At 56.3% G+C, this 25123-nt stretch overlaps 1 protein-coding gene across 1 annotated transcript in view; it reads right to left on the bottom strand.

The window, feature by feature from the left end:
* The window catches only part of LOC142473226 (neurabin-2-like), a 49936-nt gene extending 35073 nt beyond the window's left edge, over positions 1–14863 (bottom strand). The window contains 2 exon segments of the mRNA XM_075580426.1: positions 13615–13659; positions 13661–14863. Coding sequence (XP_075436541.1) covers positions 13615–13659; positions 13661–14803 — 1188 coding nt within the window. The 5' untranslated portion in view covers positions 14804–14863.
* Positions 14864–25123: the final 10260 nt, after the last annotated feature.

Below are 25123 nucleotides of genomic sequence, written 5' to 3'. Positions count from 1 at the left end.
ACACTGCTCTGCGTGTTACACATACACACTGCTCTGCGTGTTACACATACACACCGCTCTGCGTGTTACAAACACACTGCTCTGCGTGTTACAGACACACACGGCTCTGCGTGTTACACATACACACCGCTCTGCGTGTTACAGACACACTGCTCTGCGTGTTACACATACACACTGCTCTGCGTGTTACAGACACACGGCTCTGCGTGTTACACATACAAACCGCTCTGCGTGTTATAGACACACTGCTCTGCGTGTTACACATACACACTGCTCTGCGTGTTACACATACACACTGCTCTGCGTGTTACAGATACACACTGCTCTGCGTGTTACACATACACACTGCTCTGCGTGTTACAGACACACGGCTCTGCGTGTTACACATACACACCGTTCTGCATGTTACAGATACACACTGCTCTGCATGTTACAGACACACACGGCTCTACGTGTTACACATACACACCGCTCTGCGTGTTACACATGCACACTGCTCTGCATGTTACACATACACACGGCTCTGCGTGTTACAGACACACTGCTCTGCGTGTTACACATACACACTGCTCTGCGTGTTACAGATACACACTGCTCTGCATGTTACAGACACACACGGCTCTGCATGTTACACATACACACCGCTCTGCGTGTTACAGACACACTGCTCTGCGTGTTACACATACACACCGTTCTGCATGTTACAGATACACACTGCTCTGCGTGTTACAGACACACACGGCTCTGCGTGTTACACATTTACACCGCTTTGCGTGTTACAGACACACTGCTCTGCGTGTTACACATACACACTGTTCTGCGTGTTACACATACACACCGCTCTGCGTGTTACAGATACACACTGCTCTGCGTGTTAAAGACACACACCGCTCTGTGTGTTACAGACACACACTGCTCTGCGTGTTACACATACACACTGCTCTGCGTGTTACACATACACACTGCTCTGCGTGTTACACATACACACTGCTCTGTGTGTTACAGATACACACTGCTCTGCGTGTTACACATACACACTGCTCTGCGTGTTACAGATACACACCGCTCTACGTGTTACACATACACACTGCTCTGCGTGTTACACATACACACGGCTCTGCGTGTTACAGACACACACTGCTCTGCGTGTTACACATACACACGGCTCTGCGTGTTACAGACACACACTGCTCTGCGTGTTACACATACACACGGCTCTGCGTGTTACAGACACACACTGCTCTGTGTGTTACAGATACACACTGCTCTGCGTGTTACAGACACACTGCTCTGCGTGTTACACATACACACGGTGTCACACACAGAGCGGTGTGTATGTGAACGCAGACACGGTGTCACACGCAGAGCGGTGTGTATGTGAGCACAGACATGGTGTCACACGCAGAGCGGTGTGTATGTGAGCACAGACAGTGTCACACGCAGAGCGGTGTGTATGTGAGCACAGACACGGTGACACACGCTGAGCGGTGTGTATGTGAGCACAGACACGGTGTCACACGCAGAGCGGTGTGTATGTGAGCACAGACACGGTGTCACACGCAGAGCGGTGTGTATGTGAGCTCAGACACGGTGTCACACGCAGAGCGGTGTGTATGTGAGCACACACACTGTGTCACACGCAGAGCGGTGTGTATGTGAGCGCAGACACGGTGTCACACGCAGAGCGGTGTGTGTGAGCACAGACACGGTGTCACACGCAGAGCGGTGTGTATGTGAGCACAGACACGGTGTCACACGCAGAGCGGTGTGTATGTGAGCACAGACACGGTGTCACACGCAGAGCGGTGTGTATGTGAGCACAGACACGGTGTCACAAGCAGAGCGGTGTGTATGTGAGCACAGACACGGTGTCACACGCAGAGCGGTGTGTATGTGAGCACAGACACGGTGTCACACGCAGAGCGGTGTGTATGTGAGCACAGACACAGTGTCACACGCAGAGCGGTGTGTATGTGAGCGCAGACACGGTGTCACACGCAGAGCGGTGTGTATGTGAGCACAGACACGGTGTAACACGCAGAGCGGTGTGTATGTGAGCACAGACAATGTCACACGCAGAGCGGTGTGTATGTGAGCACAGACACAGTGTCACACGCAGAGCGGTGTGTATGTGAGCACAGACACGGTGTCACACGCAGAGCGGTGTGTATGTGAGCACAGACAGTGTCACACGCAGAGCGGTGTGTATGTGAGCGCAGACACGGTGTCACACGCAGAGCGGTGTGTATGTGAGCACAGACACGGTGTCACACGCAGAGCGGTGTGTATGTGAGCACAGACACAGTGACACACACAGAGCGGTGTGTATGTGAGCGCAGACACGGTGTCACACGCAGAGCGGTGTGTATGTGAGCACAGACACGGTGTCACACGTAGAGCGGTGTGTATGTGAGCGCAGACACGGTGTCACACGCAGAGCGGTGTGTATGTGAGCACAGACACGGTGCCACACGCAGAGCGGTGTGTATGTGAGCACAGACACGGTGTCACACGCAGAGCGGTGTGTATGTGAGCACAGACACGGTGTCACACGCAGAGCGGTGTGTGTGAGCACAGACACAGTGTCACACGCAGAGCGGTGTGTATGTGAGCACAGACACGGTGTCACACGCAGAGCGGTGTGTATGTGAGCACAGACATGTGTCACACGCAGAGCGGTGTGTATGTGAGCACAGACACTTTGTCACACGCAGAGCGGTGTGTATGTGAGCACAGACACGGTGTCACACGCAGAGCGGTGTGTATGTGAGCACAGACACGTGTCACACGCAGAGCGGTGTCTATGTGAGCGCAGACACGGTGTCACTCGCAGAGCGGTGTGTATGTGAGCACAGACACGGTGTCACACGCAGAGCGGTGTGTATGTGAGCACAGACACGTGTCACACGCAGAGTGGTGTGTATGTGAGCGCAGACACGGTGTCACACGCAGAGCGGTGTGTATGTGAGCACAGACACGGTGTCACAAGCAGAGCGGTGTGTATGTGAGCACACGGTGTCACACGCAGAGCGGTGTGTATGTTAGCACACGGTGTCACACGCAGAGCGGTGTGTATGTGAGTACAGACATGGTGTCACACGCAGAGCGGTGTGTATGTGAGCACCGACACGGTGTCACACGCAGAGCGGTGTGTATGTGAGCACAGACACGGTGACACACGCAGAGCGGTGTGTATGTGAGCACAGACACGGTGACACACGCAGAGCGGTGTGTATGTGAGCATAGACACGGTGTCACACGCAGAGCGGTGTGTATGTGAGCACAGACACTGTGTCACAAGCAGAGCGGTGTGTATGTGAGCACACGGTGTCACACGCAGAGCGGTGTGTATGTTAGCACACGGTGTCACACGCAGAGCGGTGTGTATGTGAGTACAGACATGGTGTCACACGCAGAGCGGTGTGTATGTGAGCACCGACACGGTGTCACACGCAGAGCGGTGTGTATGTGAGCACAGACACGGTGACACACGCAGAGCGGTGTGTATGTGAGCACAGACACGGTGACACACGCAGAGCGGTGTGTATGTGAGCATAGACACGGTGTCACACGCAGAGCGGTGTGTATGTGAGCACAGACACGGTGTCACACGCAGAGCGGTGTGTATGTGAGCACAGACACGGTGTCACACGCAGAGCGGTGTGTATGTGAGCACAGACACGGTGTCACACGCAGAGCGGTGTGTATGTGAGCACAGACATGGTGTCACACACAGAGCGGTGTGTATGTGAGCACAGACAGTGTCACACGCAGAGCGGTGTGTATGTGAGCACAGACACGGTGTCACACGCAGAGCGGTGTGTATGTGAGCACAGACACGGTGTCACACGCAGAGCGGTGTGTATGTGAGCACAGACACGGTGTCACACGCAGAGCGGTGTGTATGTGAGCACAGACACAGTGTCACACGCAGAGCGGTGTGTATGTGAGCACAGACACGGTGTCACACACAGAGCGGTGTGTATGTGAGCACAGACACGGTGTCACACGCAGAGCGGTGTGTGTGAGCACAGACACGGAGTCACACGCAGAGCGGTGTATGTGAGCGCAGACACAGTGTCACACGCAGAGCGGTGTGTATGTGAGCGCAGACACGGTGTCACACGCAGAGCGGTGTGTATGTGAGCACAGACACGGTGTCACACACAGAGCGGTGTGTATGTGAGCACAGACACGGTGTCACACGCAGAGCGGTGTGTATGTGAGCACAGACACGGTGTCACACGCAGAGCGGTGTGTATGTGAGCGCAGACACGGTGTCACACGCAGAGCGGTGTGTATGTGAGCACAGACACGGTGTCACACGCAGAGCGGTGTGTATGTGAGCACAGACACTGTGTCACACGCAGAGCGGTGTGTATGTGAGCACAGACACGGTGTCACACGCAGAGCGGTGTGTATGTGAGCACAGACACGGTGTCACACGCAGAGCGGTGTGTATGTGAGCACAGACACGGTGTCACACGCAGAGCGGTGTGTATGTGAACACAGACACGGTGTCACACGCAGAGCGGTGTGTGTGTGAGCACAGACACGGTGTCACACGCAGAGCGGTGTGTATGTGAGCACAGACACGGTGTCACACGCAGAGCGGTGTGTATGTGAGCACAGACACTGTGTCACACGCAGAGCGGTGTGTATGTGAGCACAGACACGGTGTCACACGCAGAGCGGTGTGTATGTGAGCACAGACACGGTGTCACACGCAGAGCGGTGTGTATGTGAGCACAGACACGGTGTCACACGCAGAGCGGTGTGTATGTGAGCACAGACACGGTGTCACACGCAGAGCGGTGTGTATGTGAGCACAAACACGGTGTCACACGCAGAGCGGTGTGTATGTGAGCACAGACACAGTGTCACACGCAGAGCGGTGTGTATGTGAGCGCAGACACGGTGTCACACGCAGAGCGGTGTGTATGTGAGCGCAGACACGGTGTCACACGCAGAGCGGTGTGTATGTGAGCACAGACACGGTGTCACACGCAGAGCGGTGTGTATGTGAGCACAGACAGTGTCACACGCAGAGCGGTGTGTATGTGAGCACAGACACGGTGTCACACGCAGAGCGGTGTGTATGTGAGCACAGACACGGTGTCACACGCAGAGCGGTGTGTATGTGAGCGCAGACACGGTGTCACACGCAGAGCGGTGTGTATGTGAGCACAGACACGGTGTCACACACAGAGCGGTGTGTATGTGAGCACAGACACGGTGTCACACGCAGAGCGGTGTGTATGTGAGCACAGACACAGTGTCACACGCAGAGCGGTGTGTATGTGAGCACAGACACGGTGTCACACGCAGAGCGGTGTGTATGTGAGCGCAGACACAGTGACACACGCAGAGCGGTGTGTATGTGAGCACAGACACGGTGTCACACACAGAGCGGTGTGTATGTGAGCACAGACGCGGTGTCACACGCAGAGCGGTGTGTATGTGAGCGCAGACACGGTGTCACACGCAGAGCGGTGTGTATGTGAGCACAGACACGGTGTCACACGCAGAGCGGTGTGTATGTGAGCACAGACACGGTGTCACACGCAGAGCGGTGTGTATGTGAGCACAGACACGGTGTCACACGCAGAGCGGTGTGTATGTGAGCACAGACACGGTGTCACACGCAGAGCGGTGTGTATGTGAGCACAGACACGGTGTCACACGCAGAGCGGTGTGTATGTGAACGCAGACACGGTGTCACACGCAGAGCGGTGTGTATGTGAGCACAGACACAGTGTCACACGCAGAGCGGTGTGTATGTGAGCACAGACACAGTGTCACACGCAGAGCGGTGTGTATGTGAGCACAGACACGGTGTCACACGCAGAGCGGTGTGTATGTGAGCACAGACACAGTGACACACACAGAGCGGTGTGTATGTGAGCACAGACACGGTGTCACACGCAGAGCGGTGTGTATGTGAGCACAGACACGGTGTCACACGCAGAGCGGTGTGTATGTGAGCACAGACACGGTGTCACACGCAGAGCGGTGTGTATGTGAGCACAGACACGGTGTCACACGCAGAGCGGTGTGTATGTGAGCACAGACACGGTGTCACACGCAGAGCGGTGTGTATGTGAGCACAGACACGGTGTCACACGCAGAGCGGTGTGTATGTGAGCACAGACACGGTGTCACACGCAGAGCGGTGTGTATGTGAGCACAGACACGGTGTCACACGCAGAGCGGTGTGTATGTGAGCGCAGACACGGTGTCACACGCAGAGCGGTGTGTATGTGAGCACAGACACGGTGTCACACGCAGAGCGGTGTGTATGTGAGCACAGACACAGTGTCACACGCAGAGCGGTGTGTATGTGAGCACAGACACGGTGTCACACACAGAGCGGTGTGTATGTGAGCACAGACACGGTATCACACGCAGAGCAGTGTGTATTAGAGCACAGACACGGTGTCACACACAGAGCGGTGTGTATGTGAGCACAGACACGGTGTCACACGCAGAGCGGTGTGTATGTGAGCACAGACACGGTGTCACACGCAGAGCGGTGTGTATGTGAGCACAGTGTCACACGCAGAGCTGTGTGTATGTGAGCACAGACACCGTGTCACACGCAGAGCGGTGTGTATGTGAGCACAGACACGGTGTCACACGCAGAGCGGTGTGTATGTGAGCACAGACACGTGTCACACGCAGAGCGGTGTGTATGTGAGCACAGACACGGTGTCACACGCAGAGCGGTGTGTATGTGAGCACAGACACGGTGTCACACGCAGAGCGGTGTGTATGTGAGCACAGACACGGTGTCACACGCAGAGCGGTGTGTGTGTGAGCACAGACACGGTGTCACACGCAGAGCGGTGTGTATGTGAGCACAGACACGGTGTCACACGCAGAGCGGTGTGTATGTGAGCACAGACAGTGTCACACGCAGAGCGGTGTGTATGTGAGCACAGACACGGTGTCACACACAGAGCGGTGTGTATGTGAGCACAGACACGGTGTCACACGCAGAGCGGTGTGTATGTGAGCACAGACACGGTGTCACACGCAGAGCGGTGTGTATGTGAGCACAGACACGGTGTCACACGCAGAGCGGTGTGTATGTGAGCGCAGACACGGTGTCACACGCAGAGCGGTGTGTATGTGAGCGCAGACACGGTGTCACACGCAGAGCGGTGTGTATGTGAGCACAGACACGGTGTCACACACAGAGCGGTGTGTATGTGAGCACAGACACGGTGTCACACGCAGAGCGGTGTGTATGTGAGCACAGACACGGTGTCACACGCAGAGCGGTGTGTATGTGAGCACAGACACGGTGTCACACACAGAGCGGTGTGTATGTGAGCACAGACACGGTGTCACACGCAGAGCGGTGTGTATGTGAGCGCAGACACGGTGTCACACGCAGAGCGGTGTGTATGTGAGCGCAGACACGGTGACACACGCAGAGCGGTGTGTATGTGAGCACAAACACGGTGTTACACGCAGAGCGGTGTGTATGTGAGCACAGACACGGTGTCACACGCAGAGCGGTGTGTATGTGAGCACAGACACGTGTCACACGCAGAGCGGTGTGTATGTGAGCACAGACACTGTGTCACACACAGAGCGGTGTGTATGTGAGCACAGACACGGTGTCACACGCAGAGCGGTGTGTATGTGAGCACAGACACGGTGTAACACGCAGAGCGGTGTGTATGTGAGCGCAGACACGGTGTCACACGCAGAGCAGTGTGTATGTGAGCACAGACACGGTGTCACACACAGAGCGGTGTGTATGTGAGCGCAGACACGGTGTCACACGCAGAGCGGTGTGTATGTGAGCACAGACACGGTGCCACACGCAGAGCGGTGTGTATGTGAGCACAGACAATGTCACACGCAGAGCGGTGTGTGTGTGAGCACAGACACGGTGTCACACGCAGAGCGGTGTGTATGTGAGCACAGACACGGTGTCACACGCAGAGCGGTGTGTATGTGAGCACAGACACGGTGTCACACGCAGAGCGGTGTGTATGTGAGCACAGACACGGTGTCACACGCAGAGCGGTGTGTATGTGAGCACAGACACGGTGTCACACGCAGAGCGGTGTGTATGTGAGCGCAGACACGTGTCACACGCAGAGCGGTGTGTATGTGAGCACAGACACGGTGTCACACGCAGAGCGGTGTGTATGTGAGCACAGACGCGGTGTCACACGCAGAGCGGTGTGTATGTGAGCACAGACACGGTGTCACACGCAGAGCGGTGTGTATGTGAGCACAGACACGGTGTCACACGCAGAGCGGTGTGTATGTGAGCACAGACACGGTGTCACACGCAGAGCGGTGTGTATGTGAGCACAGACACGGTGTCACACGCAGAGCGGTGTGTATGTGAGCACAGACACGGTGTCACACACAGAGCGGTGTGTATGTGAGCACAGACACGGTGTCACACGCAGAGCGGTGTGTATGTGAGCACAGACACGGTGTCACACACAGAGCGGTGTGTATGTGAGCACAGACACGGTGTCACACGCAGAGCGGTGTGTATGTGAGCACAGACACGGTGTCACACGCAGAGCGGTGTGTATGTGAGCACAGACACGGTGTCACACGCAGAGCGGTGTGTATGTGAGCACAGACACGGTGTCACACGCAGAGCGGTGTGTATGTGAGCACAGACACGGTGTCACACGCAGAGCGGTGTGTATGTGAGCGCAGACACAGTGTCACACGCAGAGCGGTGTGTATGTGAGCACAGACACGGTGTCACACGCAGAGCGGTGTGTATGTGAGCACAGACACGGTGTCACACGCAGAGCGGTGTGTATGTGAGCACAGACACGGTGTCACACGCAGAGCGGTGTGTATGTGAGCGCAGACACGGTGTCACACACAGAGCGGTGTGTATGTGAGCACAGACACGGTGTCACACGCAGAGCGGTGTGTATGTGAGCACAGACACGGTGTCACACGCAGAGCGGTGTGTATGTGAGCACAGACGCGGTGTCACACGCAGAGCGGTGTGTATGTGAGCACAGACACGGTGTCACACGCAGAGCGGTGTGTATGTGAGCGCAGACACAGTGTCACACGCAGAGCGGTGTGTATGTGAGCACAGACACGGTGTCACACGCAGAGCGGTGTGTATGTGAGCGCAGACACGGTGTCACACGCAGAGCGGTGTGTATGTGAGCACAGACACGGTGTCACACGCAGAGCGGTGTGTATGTGAGCACAGACACGGTGTCACACGCAGAGCGGTGTGTATGTGAGCACAGACACGTGTCACACGCAGAGCGGTGTGTATGTGAGCGCAGACACGGTGTCACACGCAGAGCGGTGTGTATGTGAGCACAGACACGGTGTCACACGCAGAGCGGTGTGTATGTGAGCACAGACACGGTGTCACACGCAGAGCGGTGTGTATGTGAGCACAGACACGGTGTCACACGCAGAGCGGTGTGTATGTGAGCACAGACACGGTGTCACACGCAGAGCGGTGTGTATGTGAGCACAGACACGGTGTCACACGCAGAGCGGTGTGTATGTGAGCACAGACACGGTGTCACACGCAGAGCGGTGTGTATGTGAGCACAGACAGTGTCACACGCAGAGCGGTGTGTATGTGAGCACAGACACGGTGTCACACGCAGAGCGGTGTGTATGTGAGCACAGACACGGTGTCACACGCAGAGCGGTGTGTATGTGAGCGCAGACACGGTGTCACACGCAGAGCGGTGTGTATGTGAGCACAGACACGGTGTCACACGCAGAGCGGTGTGTATGTGAGCACAGACACGGTGTCACACGCAGAGCGGTGTGTATGTGAGCGCAGACACGGTGTCACACGCAGAGCGGTGTGTATGTGAGCACAGACACGGTGTCACACGCAGAGCGGTGTGTATGTGAGCACAGACACGGTGTCACACGCAGAGCGGTGTGTATGTGAGCGCAGACACGGTGTCACACGCAGAGCGGTGTGTATGTGAGCACAGACACAGTGACACACGCAGAGCGGTGTGTATGTGAGCACAGACGCGGTGTCACACGCAGAGCGGTGTGTATGTGAGCACAGACACGGTGTCACACGCAGAGCGGTGTGTATGTGAGCACAGACACGGTGTCACACGCAGAGCGGTGTGTATGTGAGCACAGACACGGTGTCACACGCAGAGCGGTGTGTATGTGAGCACAGACACGGTGTCACACGCAGAGCGGTGTGTATGTGAGCACAGACACGGTGTCACACGCAGAGCGGTGTGTATGTGAGCACAGACACGGTGTCACACGCAGAGCGGTGTGTATGTGAGCACAGACACGGTGTCAAACGCAGAGCGGTGTGTATGTGAGCACAGACACGGTGTCACACGCAGAGCGGTGTGTATGTGAGCAGCAGACACGGTGTCACACGCAGAGCGGTGTGTATGTGAGCACAGACACTGTGTCACACGCAGAGCGGTGTGTATGTGAGCACAGACACGGTGTCACACGCAGAGCGGTGTGTATGTGAGCACAGACACGGTGTCACACGCAGAGCGGTGTGTATGTGAACACAGACACGGTGTCACACGCAGAGCGGTGTGTATGTGAGCACAGACACGGTGTCACACGCAGAGCGGTGTGTATGTGAGCACAGACACGGTGTCACACGCAGAGCGGTGTGTTGTGAGCACAGACACGGTGTCACACGCAGAGCGGTGTGTATGTGAGCGCAGACACAGTGTCACACGCAGAGCGGTGTGTATGTGAGCACAGACACGGTGTCACACGCAGAGCGGTGTGTATGTGAGCACAGACACGGTGTCACACGCAGAGCGGTGTGTATGTGAGCACAGACACAGTGTCACACGCAGAGCGGTGTGTATGTGAGCACAGACACGGTGTCACACGCAGAGCGGTGTGTATGTGAGCACAGACACGGTGTCACACGCAGAGCGGTGTGTATGTGAGCACAGACCGGTGTCACACGCAGAGCGGTGTGTATGTGAGCACAGACACGGTGTCACACGCAGAGCGGTGTGTATGTGAGCACAGACACGGTGTCACACGCAGAGCGGTGTGTATGTGAGCACAGACACAGTGTCACACACAGAGCGGTGTGTATGTGAGCACAGACGCGGTGTCACACGCAGAGCGGTGTGTATGTGAGCACAGACACAGTGTCACACGCAGAGCGGTGTGTATGTGAGCACAGACACGGTGTCACACGCAGAGCGGTGTGTATGTGAGCACAGACGCGGTGTCACACGCAGAGCGGTGTGTATGTGAGCACAGACACGGTGTCACACGCAGAGCGGTGTGTATGTGAGCACAGACACGGTGTCACACACGGAGCGGTGTGTATGTGAGCACAGACACGGTGTCACACGCAGAGCGGTGTGTATGTGAGCGCAGACACGGTGTCACACGCAGAGCGGTGTGTATGTGAGCGCAGACACGGTGTCACACGCGGAGCGGTGTGTATGTGAGCACAGACACGGTGTCACACGCAGAGCGGTGTGTATGTGAGCGCAGACACGGTGTCACACGCAGAGCGGTGTGTATGTGAGCACAGACACGGTGTCACACGCAGAGCGGTGTGTATGTGAGCACAGACACAGTGTCACACGCAGAGCGGTGTGTATGTGAGCACAGACACGGTGTCACACGCGGAGCGGTGTGTATGTGAGCGCAGAGACAGTGTCACACGCAGAGCGGTGTCTATGTGAGTACTGAGTATCACCTCCCCCAGGCCCCTGTCACATGCTCAGTTCCTTCATTCAAACAGCTGAGTGAGCAGCACAACAATACAACCTCTCCTCCCTCTCTCCCATCTCCCCTCCCCCAATATCTCTTTCCCTCTCCCCCTCCTCTTTCTCTTCCCCCTCTATCTCTTCCCTCTTTCTCCCCATCTGTCTCTCTATTTCTCTCTCATCCCCCCCATCACCCTCTCTTCCCTCCCTCCTATATACAGTATATTGTGCATAGAGATTGATCTGCTTTTGTCTATATGTATCTACTTTTCGAGAGGGTGAGAGAGAGGAAGGGAGAGAGGCCGAGAGAGGGAGGGATAGAGGGTGAGAGAGAGGGAGGGAGGTTGAGAGGTAGGGAGGGAGAGAGGATGAGAGGCAGGGACGGTGAGAGAGAGAGAGAGAGAGGGTTAGCGAGAGAGAGGGTGAGAGAGAAAGAGGGTGAGAGAGAGAGATAGAGAGAGAGGGTGAGCGAGAGAGAGGGTGAGAGAGAGAGATAGAGAGAGAGGGTGAGCGAGAGAGAGGGTGAGAGAGAAAGAGGGTGAGAGAGAGGGTTAGCGAGAGAGAGGGTGAGAGAGAAAGAGGGTGAGAGAGAGAGATAGAGAGAGATCGGGTGAGCGAGAGAGAGGGTGAGAGAGAGAGGGTGAGAGAGAAAGAGGGTGAGCGAGAGGGAGGGGGAGAGAGAAAGAGGGTGAGAGAGAGATAGAGAGGGTGAGCGAGACAGAGGGTGAGAGAGAAAGAGGGTGAGAGAGAGAAAGAGAGAGAGGGTGAGCGAGAGAGAGGGTGAGAGAGAGGGTGAGAGAGAAAGAGGGTGAGAGAGAGAGATAGAGAGGATGGGTGAGCGAGAGAGAGGGTGAGAGAGAAAGAGGGTGAGAGAGAGAGATAGAGAGAGAGAGGGTGAGCGAGAGAGAGGGTGAGAGAGAGAGGGTGAGAGAGAAAGAGGGTGAGCGAGAGGGAGGGGAGAGAGAAAGAGGGTGAGAGAGAGATAGAGAGGGTGAGCGAGACAGAGGGTTAGAGGGAGGGTGAGAGAGAGGGTGACAGGCAGGGACAGTGAGAGGGTGAGAAGGAGGGAGAGAGAGAGAGGGTGAGAGGGAGAAATGGTGAGAGAGAAAGGGTGAGAGGCAGGGACAGCGAGAGGGAGAGGGTGAGAGGCAGGGACAGTGAGAGGGAGAGAGGGAGAGAGGGTGAGAGGGAGAGGGTGAGAGGGAGAGCATGAGAGGGAGAAATGGTGAGAGAGAGAAAGGGTGAGAGGGAGAGAGGGTGAGAGGGAGAGAGGGCGATAGAGAGAGAGGGTGTGAGAGAGAGAAAGGAGAGAGACAGGGAGAGAGAGAGAGACGGAGGGAGAGAGGGTGAGACAGAGGGTGGGAGGGAGAGAGGGTGAGAGAGAGAGAGAGGGTGAGAGAGAGACAGGGAAAGAGATGGAGAATGACAGACAGTTTGGATCTGGAATCAGTCGTGTACTGGTACTGGTTGGATCTGTGGATCTACCGTAAGACGGCAGACAACTGGGACATGATGTGTCAGTCCTGTTTTGGCTTCAGCCTTTCCCAAAGCATGCTGGGATTTTTATGGCCTGCTTTTGGCTAGTGATGGCAGGGCTGGCTGCCTGTCGCAGTGATGGGCCCACAGTGGGTAACATAATAAGGTGGTCCCCTTCAAGGTGGTCCCCTTCCTAATATCAAGTGAAGGGTACAAGGTTTGGGTTTGGGTAGAATATACTAAACAAAAACTGAACTGGCTCCACTTTGAATATGGTGTGGACAGTTTAAACTGGATCAGGAGTTTCAACACTTTTTGCAGCCAAAGGGGTCCACTGACCCCTTTGGCTGCGAAAGGGTTAAATCCCATCTGAGGACACATAGTTGGGGTGATAGCGGTCCCCCGAGCCTAGCTGCAGACACCTTACCTTGATGGGGGCAGTGCTGAAGCGGATTTTTCCGGACAGGGGTAGGATCGTCCTCTTCAGAGAGGCCCTCGATCTCTAGGCAGCCAGTCACCGCCTCGTAAAACCCATCCTCCTCTTCTTCCAACCCGCTGCCCCCCGAATCTTCCCCCAGTCCGCTGTAGGCGCTCAGTTCTATTACTTCGGCCTCGGAACAGTCTTCCCTCTTGCGCTCATCCCCTTCCGTCTCCCCTTCCGCCTCCTCTTCATCCTCCTCCTCCCCCCTCCCGCGCCGTCACCCCCCTTGACCTCCGCGCCCCCCGTTCTCCGCCGCGGCCTCCAGCGCCACCTCCGCCCCCTCCGCCGCCGGACCCTTGGCCGCCGCGTCCGTTTCCGACTCCCCGCTCTCCTCCACCTCCGCCGGCTTGACTTTCCGCACCTCCGGGGCTCTGGCCGGCCGGGGGGACCCTTCCCCGGCCCTCCCCGGCGCCTTCCTCTCCTCCGCCTTGGCGCCGTCGGGCTGGAAGATGCGGGGGCGCCGGGCCGCCGGCCCTTTGGCGGCCGCCTTGTGGAGGTTGTTGCGCAGGTCGGCGTTCTCGAAGACGGCGCTCAGCTGGCTGACGGTGGGCGACACGGCCTCGGCGTCCAGCTTGTCCAGCGACTCCGTGCTGCCGCCGAACCGCACCACCACGTCCAGCTTGCGGTCTTGGAAGCCGCCCCGCTCCTTGCGCAGGAAGATCTTGTTGGTGGTCTCCTTCTCCTGCAGGCTCCGCTCGAAGATGCGCCGCGCCTCCTGCAGCCTGGACGGCGGCCGGTCGGCGGGGACGTCGAAGCGGCTCACCCGCTCCGACACGCTGGTCCCCAGCTTCAGCAGGGCGCTGTGGTTGACGTTCTCGTTCAGGCTTCCGGCGCGTGGCAGCGTCAGCCGCGACGGCTTCTCCTTGGCCCGCCCGGCTTCCGCCTCGCCGGCGACGCCGGCCACGCCGGCGACGCCGCCGGGCCCCGTCCCCATCTGCAGGAACATGTTCTTGATGCGGTGGACGTTGGAGCCGTACTTGCAGCGGGCCAGGCGGGCGTCCTCCGACTCGCCCTCCCCCTCGTCGTCGTCGTCCTGGCGGCGCCGGGCCTGCCCGCCCGCCTCGTAGGCGCCCCGGCGGGGCGAGGGGCTGCGCTGGCCGCCGGCTCCCGACGTCTTGCCTTCCGTTTTCATCATTTTGGAGAGGCGAGGCGCGGGTACCGAAATCTCATAGTCCTCGGCTTCTCTCTCTCTCCCCCCCCCCCCCCACCCTCCCACCCCCCCCACCCCGGTGTCACATCAAACAGGACGGGGCATCCCCCCCACCGCCGCCTCTTCTCGGAGCAATAACGGCGCTGATCGGCGCTGTAGCCCAGAGACCCACAGTAGCACAGGAGATGATGTATCTCGGCCTAAGCAATGCATCACAAACAGCTACATCCTCCTTCCTCTCTCTCGCTTCCCCCCCCTCCCTTCTCTCTCTAACCCCCCCCCCCCTACCTCCCCCCACCTCCTCCTCCTCCTCCTCCTCCAGCCTTCTGCAATCAGGAGGGGCTTCCTCAGGGTCCTACAGAGATGCAGATTCGGGGGGGGGGGGGGGGGGGGGGAGAGAAGCGTCCATCTGTCGAAATTTATTTTATTAATGGGACGAAGGAAGATACTTTAATAAATGATGGAAACGGGGATCACGGGCAGCGGGGGGGAATTGGGACCCCCCGGGGGGGTTCAAAACAATAATAGTACAATTATATATGTGTGTGTGTTAATATTAATGTCAACTAATAATAATAATAATAATAAAATAATATATATATTATTTTATTATTATTATTTTTAATAATATTATGTATATACGCGCGCGCGCGCATAAATATATATATATTTTTTAAAGTTATATATATATTCTGAGATGGGCGCTATACATATCAATTTCACTGCACTTCTGAGCAATCCGTATAATATATGTGTGTGTATATGTATGTATATATATCTGTGTGTGTGTGCGTCTATATATATGTGTGTGTGTGTGTGTGTATATATGTGTCTGTGTGTGTACCTCTGCAGGGTAACACAGTGACACAGACAGAAGGGAGCTATGAGTCTGTCCCTCCCCCCGCAGGGTAACACAGTGACACAGACAGAAGGGAGCTATGAGTCTGTCCCTCCCCCCGCAGGGTGACACAGTGACACAGACAGAAGGGAGCTATGAGTCTGTCCCTCCCCCCGCAGGGTGACACAGTGACACAGACAGAAGGGAGCTATGAGTCTGTCCCTCCCCCCGCAGGGTGGCACAGTGACACAGACAGAAGGGAGCTATGAGTCTGTCCCTCCCCCCGCAGGGTGGCACAGTGACACAGACAGAAGGGAGCTGTGAGTCTGTCCCTCCCCCCGCAGGGTGACGCAGTGACACAGACAGAAGGGAGCTATGAGCCTGTCCCTCCCCCCGCAGGGTGACACAGTGACAAAGACAGAAGGGAGCTATGAGTCTGTCCCTCCCCCCGCAGGGTGACACAGACAGAAGGGAGCTATGAGACTATCCCTCCCCCCGCAGGGTGACACAGTGACACAGACAGAAGGGAGCTATGAGCCTGTCCCTCCCCCCGCAGGGTGACACAGTGACACAGACAGAAGGGAGCTATGAGCCTGTCCCTCCCCCCGCAGGGTGGCACAGTGACACAGACAGAAGGGAGCTGTGAGTCTGTCCCTCCCCCCGCAGGGTGACGCAGTGACACAGACAGAAGGGAGCTATGAGCCTGTCCCTCCCCCTGCAGGGTGACAGTGACACAGACACAAGGGAGCTATGAGCCTGTCCCTCCCCCCGCAGGGTGACACAGTGACACAGACAGAAGGGAGCTATGAGTCTGTTCCTCCCCCCGCAGGGTGACACAGTGACACAGACAGAAGGGAGCTATGAGCCTGTCCCTCCCCCCGCAGGGTGGCACAGTGACACAGACAGAAGGGAGCTGTGAGTCTGTCCCTCCCCCCGCAGGGTGACGCAGTGACACAGACAGAAGGGAGCTATGAGCCTGTCCCTCCCCCCGCAGGGTGACACAGTGACAAAGACAGAAGGGAGCTATGAGTCTGTCCCTCCCCCCGCAGGGTGACACAGACAGAAGGGAGCTATGAGACTGTCCCTCCCCCCACAGGGTGACACAGTGACACAGACAGAAGGGAGCTATGAGTCTGTTCCTCCCCCCGCAGGGTGACACAGTGACACAGACAGAAGGGAGCTATGAGCCTGTCCCTCCCCCCGCAGGGTGGCACAGTGACACAGACAGAAGGGAGCTGTGAGTCTGTCCCTCCCCCCGCAGGGTGACGCAGTGACACAGACAGAAGGGAGCTATGAGCCTGTCCCTCCCCCCGCAGGGTGACACAGTGACACAGACAGAAGGGAGCTATGAGTCTGTCCCTCCCCCCGCAGGGTGACACAGACAGAAGGGAGCTATGAGACTGTCCCTCCCCCCGCAGGGTGACACAGTGACACAGACAGAAGGGAGCTATGAGACTGTCCCTCCCCCCGCAGGGTGACACAGACAGAAGGGAGCTATGAGCCTGTCCCTCCCGCCGCAGGGTGACACTGTGACACAGACAGAAGAGAGCTATGAGTCTGTCCCTCCCCCGCAGAGTGACACAGACAGAAGGGAGCTATGAGTCTGTCCCTCCCCCCGCAGGGTGACGCAGTGACACAGACACAAGGGAGCTATGAGTCTGTCCCTCCCGCCACAGGGTGACACAGTGACACAGACAGAAGGGAGCTATGAGTCTGTCCCTCCCCCCGCAGGGTGACGCAGTGACACAGACAGAAGGGAGCTATGAGCCTGTCCCTCCCGCCGCAGGGTGACACAGTGACACAGACAGAAGGGAGCTATGAGTCTGTCCCTCCCCCCGCAGGGTGACACAGTCAGAAGGGAGCTATGAGTCTGTCCCTCCCCCCGCAGTGTGACACAGTGACACAGACAGAAGGGAGCTATGAGTCTGTCCCCCCCCCCCGCAGGGTGACACAGTGACACAGACAGAAGGGAGCTATGAGCCTGTCCCTCCCCCCGCAGGGTGACACAGTGACACAGACAGAAGGGAGCTATGAGCCTGTCCCTCCCCCTGCAGGGTGACACAGTGACACAGACAGAAGGGAGCTATGACTCAGTCCCTCCCCCCGCAGGGTGACACAGTGACACAGATAGAAGGGAGCTATGAGCCTGTCCCTCCCCCCGCAGGGTGACACAGTGACACAGGCAGAAGGGAGCTATGAGTCTGTCCCTCCCCCCGAAGGGTGACACAGTGACACAGACAGAAGGGAGCTATGAGTCTGTCCCTCCCCCCACAGGGTGACACAGACAGAAGGGAGCTATGTGTCTGTCCCTCCCCCCGCAAGGTGACACAGTGACACAGACAGAAGGGAGCTATGAGTCTGTCCCTCCCCCGCAGGGTGACACAGTGACACAGACAGAAGGGAGCTATGAGACTGTCCCTCCCCCCGCAGGGTGACACAGTGACACAGACAGAAGGGAGCTACGAGTCTGTCCCTCCCCCCGCAGGTTGACACAGTGACACCAACAGAAGGGAGCTATGAGTCTGTCCCTCCCTCTTCAGGGTGACACAGTGACACAGACAGAAGGGAGCTATGAGTCTGTCCCTCCCCCCGCAGGGTGACACAGTGACACAGACAGAAGGGAGCTATGAGTCTGTCCCTCCCCCCGCAGGGTGACACAGTGACACAGACAGAAGGGAGCTATGAGTCTCTCCCTCCCCATCACAGGATGAAAGTGAGACAGACAGAAGGGAGCTATGAGCCTGTACCTCCCCCCGCAGGGTGACACAGTGACACAGACAGAAGGGAGCTATGAGTCTGTCCCTCCCCCCGCAGGGTGACAGTGACACAGACAGAAGGGAGCTATGAGCCTGTCCCTCCCCCCGCAGGGTGACACAGTGACACAGACAGAAGGGAGCTATGAGTCTGTCCCTCCCCCCGCAGGGTGACACAGTGACACAGACAGAAGGGAGCTATGAGTCTGTCCCTCCCCCCGCAGGGTGACACAGTGACACGGACAGAAGGGAGCTATGAGTCTGTCCCTCCCCCCGCAGGGTGACACAGTGACACAGACAGAAGGGAGCTATGAGACTGTCCCTCCCCCCGCAGGGTGACACAGACAGAAGGGAGCTATGAGCCTGCCCCTCCCCCCGCAGGGTGACACAGTGACACAGACAGAAGGGAGCTATGAGACTGTCCCTCCCCCCGCAGGGTGACACAGACAGAAGGGAGCTATGAGTCTGTCCCTCCCCCCGCAGGGTGACACAGTGACACAGGCAGAAGGGAGCTAGGAGTCTGTCCCTTCCCCCGCAGGGTGACACAGACAGAAGGGAGCTATGAGTCTGTCCTTCCCCCCGCAGGGTGACACAGACAGAAGGGAGCTATAAGTCTGTACCTCCCCCTGCAGGGTGACACAGTGACACAGACAGAAGGGAGCTATGAGTCTGTCCCTCCCCCCGCAGGGTGCCACTGTGACACAGACAGAAGGGAGCTATGAGTCTGTCCCTCCCCCCGCAGGGTGACACAGTGACACAGACAGAAGGGAGCTATGAGTCTGTCCCTCCCCCTGCAGGGTGACACAGTGACACAGACAGAAGGGAGCTATGAGTCTGTCCCTCCCCCCGCAGGGTGACACAGTGACACAGACAGAAGGGAGCTATGAGTCTGTCCCTCCCCCCGCAGGGTGACACAGGCAAAAGGGAGCTAGGAGTCTGTCCCTCCCCCCGCAGGGTGACACAGTGACACAGACAGAAGGGAGCTACGAGTCTGTCCCTCCCCCCACAGGGTGACATAGTGACACAGACAGAAGGGAGCTATGAGTCTGTCCCTCCCCCCACAGGGTGACACAGTAACACAGACCCCACACAAATTCTAAGACAATTCATTTAGCTAGTTGTGTGTGTGTGTGTGTGTGTGTGTGTGTGTGTGTGTGTGTGGAGGTGTGGGCTAGTTGTGTGTGTGTGAGGAGGTGTGGGCTAGTTGTGTGTGTGTGAGGAGGTGTGGGCTAGTTGTGTGTGTGTGTGTGTGATATGAGGTGTTGGCTAGTTGTGTGTGTGTGATATGAGGTGTGGGCTAGTTGTGTGTGTGTGATATGAGGTGTGGGCTAGTTGTGTGTGTGTAATGAGGTGTGGGCTAGGTGTGTGTGTGAGGAGGTGTGGGCCAGTTGTGTGTGTGTGTGTGTGTGTGTGTGTGAGGAGGTGTGGGCCAGTTGTGTGTGTGTGATAATGTGTGGGCTAGTTGTGTTTGTGTGTGTGGACTAGTTGTGTGTGTGTGATGATGTGTGGGCTAGTTGTGTGTGTGTGTGTGTGTGTGTGGACTAGTTGTGTGTGTGTGTGTGATGAGGTGTGGGCTAGTTGTGTGTGTGTGTGTGTGATGAGGTGTGGACTAGTTGTGTGTGTGTGTGATGAGGTGTGGGCCAGTTGTGTGTGTGTGATAAGGTGTGTGCCAGTTGTGTGTGTGTGATGAGGTGTGTGCCAGTTGTGTGTGTGTTATGAGGTGTGGGCTAGTTGTGTGTGTGATGAGGTGTGGGCTAGTTGTGTGTGTGTGTGAGGAGGTGTGGGCTAGTTGTTTGTGATGAGGTGTGGGTTAGTTGTGTGTGTGTAATGAGGTTTGGGCTAGTTGTGTGTCTGTGTGTGTCAGTTGTGTGTGTGTGTGATGAGGTGTGGGCTAGTTGTGTGTGTGTGATGAGGTGTGGGCTACAGTAGTTGTGTGTGTGTGTGTGATATGAGGTGTTGGCTAGTTGTGTGTGTGTGATATGAGGTGTGGGCTAGTTGTGTGTGTGTGATATGAGGTGTGGGCTAGTTGTGTGTGTGTAATGAGGTGTGGGCTAGGTGTGTGTGTGAGGAGGTGTGGGCCAGTTGTGTGTGTGTGTGTGTGTGTGTGAGGAGGTGTGGGCCAGTTGTGTGTGTGTGATAATGTGTGGGCTAGTTGTGTTTGTGTGTGTGGACTAGTTGTGTGTGTGTGATGATGTGTGGGCTAGTTGTGTGTGTGTGTGTGTGTGGACTAGTTGTGTGTGTGTGTGTGATGAGGTGTGGGCTAGTTGTGTGTGTGTGTGTGTGATGAGGTGTGGACTAGTTGTGTGTTTGTGTGATGAGGTGTGGGCCAGTTGTGTGTGTGTGATAAGGTGTGTGCCAGTTGTGTGTGTGTGATGAGGTGTGTGCCAGTTGTGTGTGTGTTATGAGGTGTGGGCTAGTTGTGTGTGTGATGAGGTGTGGGCTAGTTGTGTGTGTGTGTGAGGAGGTGTGGGCTAGTTGTTTGTGATGAGGTGTGGGTTAGTTGTGTGTGTGTAATGAGGTTTGGGCTAGTTGTGTGTCTGTGTATGTCAGTTGTGTGTGTGTGTGATGAGGTGTGGTCTAGTTGTGTGTGTGTGTGATGAGGTGTGGGCTAGTTGTGTGTGTGTGATGAGGTGTGGGTTAGTTGTGTGTGTGTGTGTGATGAGGTGAGGTCTAGTTGTGTGTGTGTGATGAGGTGTGGGCTAGTTGTGTGTCTGTGTGTCGATGAGGTGTGGGCTAGTTGTGTGTCTGTGAGTCGATGAGGTGTGGGCTAGTTGTGTGTCTGTGTGTGAGGAGGTGTGGGCTTGTTGTGTGTGTGGGCTACTTGTGTGTGTGTGTGTGTGGGTGTGGGCTAGTTTTGTGTGTGTGTGGGTGTGGGCTAGTTGTGTGTGTGTGAGATGAGCTGTGGGCTAGTTGTGTGTGTGTGTGTGTGTGTGTGTGTGTGTGTGTGTGTGTGTGTGTGTGTGTGTGGAGGTGTGGGCCAGTTGTGTGTGTGTGATGAGGTGTGGGCTAGTTGTGTGTGTGTGTGTGTGTGTGTGTGTGTGTGTGTGTGTGTGTGTGTGTGTGTGTGTGATGAGGTGTGGACTAGTTGTGTGTGATGAGGTGCAGACTAGTGTGTGTGTGTGTGTGTGTGTGTGTGTGTGTGTGAGGTGTGGACTAGTTGTGTGTGTGTGATGAGGTGTGGACTAGTTGTGTGTGTGTGAGGAGGTGTGGGTCAGTTGTGTGTGTGTGTGATGAGGTGTGGGCTAGTTGTGTGTGTGTGTGTGTGTGTGTGTGTGTGTGTGTGTGTTGTGTGTGTGTGTGTGGCGGTGTGGGCTAGTTGTGTGTGTGTGTGTGTGTGTGTGTGTGTGTGTGTGTGTGAGGAGGTGTGGGCTAGGTGTGTGTGTGTGTGTGTGATGAGGTGTGGCTAGGTGTGTGTGTGTGTGTGTGTGTGTGTGTGTGTGTGTGTGTGTGTGTGTGTGTGTGTGTGTGTGTGTGTGTGTGTGTGTGTGTGGAGGTGTGGGCTAGGTGTGTGTGTGTGTGGCTGTGTGTGTGTGTGTGTGTGTGTGGTGAGGTGTGGACTAGTTGTGTGTGTGTGTGTGTGTGTGTGTGTGTGTGTGTGTGTGTGTGTGAGGAGGTGTGGGCTAGTTGTGTGTGTGTGTGTGATGAGGTGTGGACTAGGTGTGTGTGTGTGTGTGTGTGTGTGTGTGTGTGTGTGTGTGTGTGTGTGTGTGTGTGTGTGTGTGTGTGGAGGCGTGGGCTAGTTGTGTGTGTGTGTGTGTGTGTGTGTGTGTGTGTGTGATGAGGTGTGGGCTAGTTTGTGTGTGTGATGAGGTGTGGACTAATGTGTGTGTGTGTGAGGAGGTGTGGGCTAGTTGATTGTGTGATGAGGTGTGGGCTAGTTGTGTGTGTGTGTGTGTGTGTGTGTGTGTGTGTGTGTGTGTGTGTGTGTGTGCTGTGTGTGTGTGGAGATGTGGGCTAGTTGTGTGTGTGTGTGTGTGTGTGTGAGGAGATGTGGGCTAGTTGTGTGTGTGTGTGTGTGTGTGTGTGTGTGTGTGTGTGTGTGTGTGTGTGTGTGTGTGTGTGTGTGCTAGTTGTGTGTGTGTGTGTGTGTGTGTGTCAGCATAGTGGTTGTCTGTGTCTGTGTGTGTTGGGATAACAGAAAGGAGGAACTACACTTCCCAGAATGCAGTGCTGAACAGCTGGTAGGGGAGAGGATGAGAGAGGGGAGGGGAGAGGATGAGAGAGGGGAGGGGAGATGAGAGAGGGGAGGGGAGAGGATGAGAGAGGGGAGGGGAGAGGATGAGAGAGGGGAGGGGAGAGGATGAGAGAGGGGAGGGGAGAGGATGAGAGAGGGGAGGGGAGAGGATGAGAGAGGGGAGGGAGAGGATGAGAGAGAGGAGGGGGAGGATGAGAGAAGGGAGGGGAGAGGATGAGAGAGGGGAGGGGAGAGGATGAGAGAGGGGAGGGGAGAGGATGAGAGAGGGGAGGGAGAGGATGAGAGAGGGGAGGGGAGAGGATGAGAGAGGGGAGGGGAGAGGATGAGAGAGGGGAGGGGAGAGAATAAGAGAGGGGAGGGGATGAGAGAGGGGAGGGGGAGGATGAGAGAGGGGAGGGGATGAGACAGGGGAGGGAGAGGATGGGGGAGGGGAGGGGATGAGAGAGGGGAGGGGATGAGAGAGGGGAGGGGAGAGGATGAGAGAGGGGATGGGATGAGAGAGGGGAGGGAGAGGATGAGAGAGGGGATGGGATGAGAGAGGAGAGGGAGAGGATGAGAGAGGGGAGGGGGAGGATGAGAGAGGGGAGGGGATGAGAGAGGGGAGGGGATGAGAGAGGGGAGGGGATGAGAGAGGGGAGGGAGAGGATGAGAGGGGAGGGAGAGGATGAGAGAGGGGAGGGAGAGGATGAGAGAGGGGAGGGGGAGGATGAGAGAGGGGAGGGAGAGGATGAGAGAGGGGAGGGAGAGGATGAGAGAGGGGAGGGGAGAGGATGAGAGAGGGGAGGGGGAGGATGAGAGAGGGGAGGGGAGGGGATGAGAGAGGGGAGGGAGAGGATGAGAGAGGGGAGGGGGAGGATGAGAGAGGGGAGGGGGAGGATGAGAGAGGGGAGGGGGAGGATGAGAGAGGGGAGGGGAGAGGATGAGAGAGGGGTGGGGGAGGATGAGAGAGGGGAGGGGGAGGATGAGAGAGGGGAGGGGGAGGATGAGAGAGGGGAGGGGAGAGGATGAGAGAGGGGAGGGAGAGGATGAGAGAAGGGAGGGGAAAGGATGAGAGAGGGGAGGGGGAGGATGAGAGAGGGGAGGGGATGAGAGAGGGGAGGGAGAGGATGAGAGAGGGGAGGGGGAGGATGAGAGAGGGGAGGGGGAGGATGAGAGAGGGGAGGGGGAGGATGAGAGAGGGGAGGGGAAAGGATGAGAGAGGGGTGGGGGAGGATGAGAGAGGGGAGGGGGAGGATGAGAGAGGGGAGGGGGAGGATGAGAGAGGGGAGGGGAGAGGATGAGAGAGGGGAGGGAGAGGATGAGAGAGGGGAGGGGGAGGATGAGAGAGGGGAGGGGGAGGATGAGAGGGGCGGATGAAGTGTTGCATAGTAACTGGTTTGTAAGCAGACCTAAGGCCAGGTCCCCGCTGCCTGCTGCAGGGACAGCCCCTAAGCCATATTGGGGAATTGTGAGTGTCAGCTTTTCAACCCAATTGTGGCATGTAACTGCATGTGTAATAAAGATATGTGTGGGTTTTTACTGTTCCAGGGGTGCTAACCGGCGGAGATGTGCAGGGCGTGAGTTTCAGGGGTGATTTTATGGTAAAATGTTGTCAGTGTGTGTTTGGGAAGATGGGGGGCCAATGTTGCGGGTTACCCCGAAACATGCACTCAGGAATCCCCCCCAGATACCTGAGGACATGAGGAACACAGACCCCCGGCTAAAATCCTCCCTGGAACGCAGGTTGCAGTTCATCGCCAAATCTCCCTGCTTCAGCACAAACCAGGGCAGTAAGGCCCGGGCAGGGAACTGGGTTACATTACAGGTCCCGGGGTATGCCCAAATCCCGGAACCCAGTGAGGGGTTCCGTACCTCTCTCACCAGATATAAGGTGAAGAGAGTTATAGGGTTTTTTAAGTTAACATGTAGAGTGTCAGCTCTGCAGCCCGGTATTGGCTGCAGTGCTGTAAATGTAATTTTAATTGTCTGTGTGTGTCCCGCTAAGCATAAGAGAACCACATCATGATGCTGAGTTACATTGTATCAGTTATATATTGTGTGTGTGGCTTGCAATAGTGTTTCACTGCCAACCGCAAGAAAGGAAAAAGGTTTTTAAAAACCAGCAGCCTTGCGCGTAGCATATAAGCAGCAAGCTAACTTTGGATTGGAATGTCCCAGCGCTCTGATTTTTGCTATGCATACTGCTAGGGGGTAAGCATTAAACCGGTTATGTTTTCTGTATTAGAAACTTTCATAAGAAGTAATGAATGAAAGTGCCCCTCTTTTTGGTGTATTAATATTATAAGGGTAAGGGGATTTTCATTCAGGCCAGAACAGGAGGTGACACTTGGGGTGTAAGTACTAGACTTTAAAATGCATGGCAGGAAATCCCAGTGAGTAAGCAATGCATAATTAGACTCCTGATTCGGTTCCCCTGTGTCTAGTTGTTCAAAAAACTGACACTGTCAAGTTTTGAGTTGGGAGGATGAGAGGTAAATAGTTTTCCCTGACATATGTCCAGGTGTCAGGGGAAAGGCAGA

This window comes from Ascaphus truei, chromosome 23, assembly GCF_040206685.1.
Source record: "Ascaphus truei isolate aAscTru1 chromosome 23, aAscTru1.hap1, whole genome shotgun sequence".
In the NCBI taxonomy this organism is placed as follows: domain Eukaryota; kingdom Metazoa; phylum Chordata; class Amphibia; order Anura; family Ascaphidae; genus Ascaphus; species Ascaphus truei.
The sequence above is the reverse complement of the archived record's forward strand: the minus strand, read 5'-3'. Positions and strand labels throughout refer to the sequence as shown.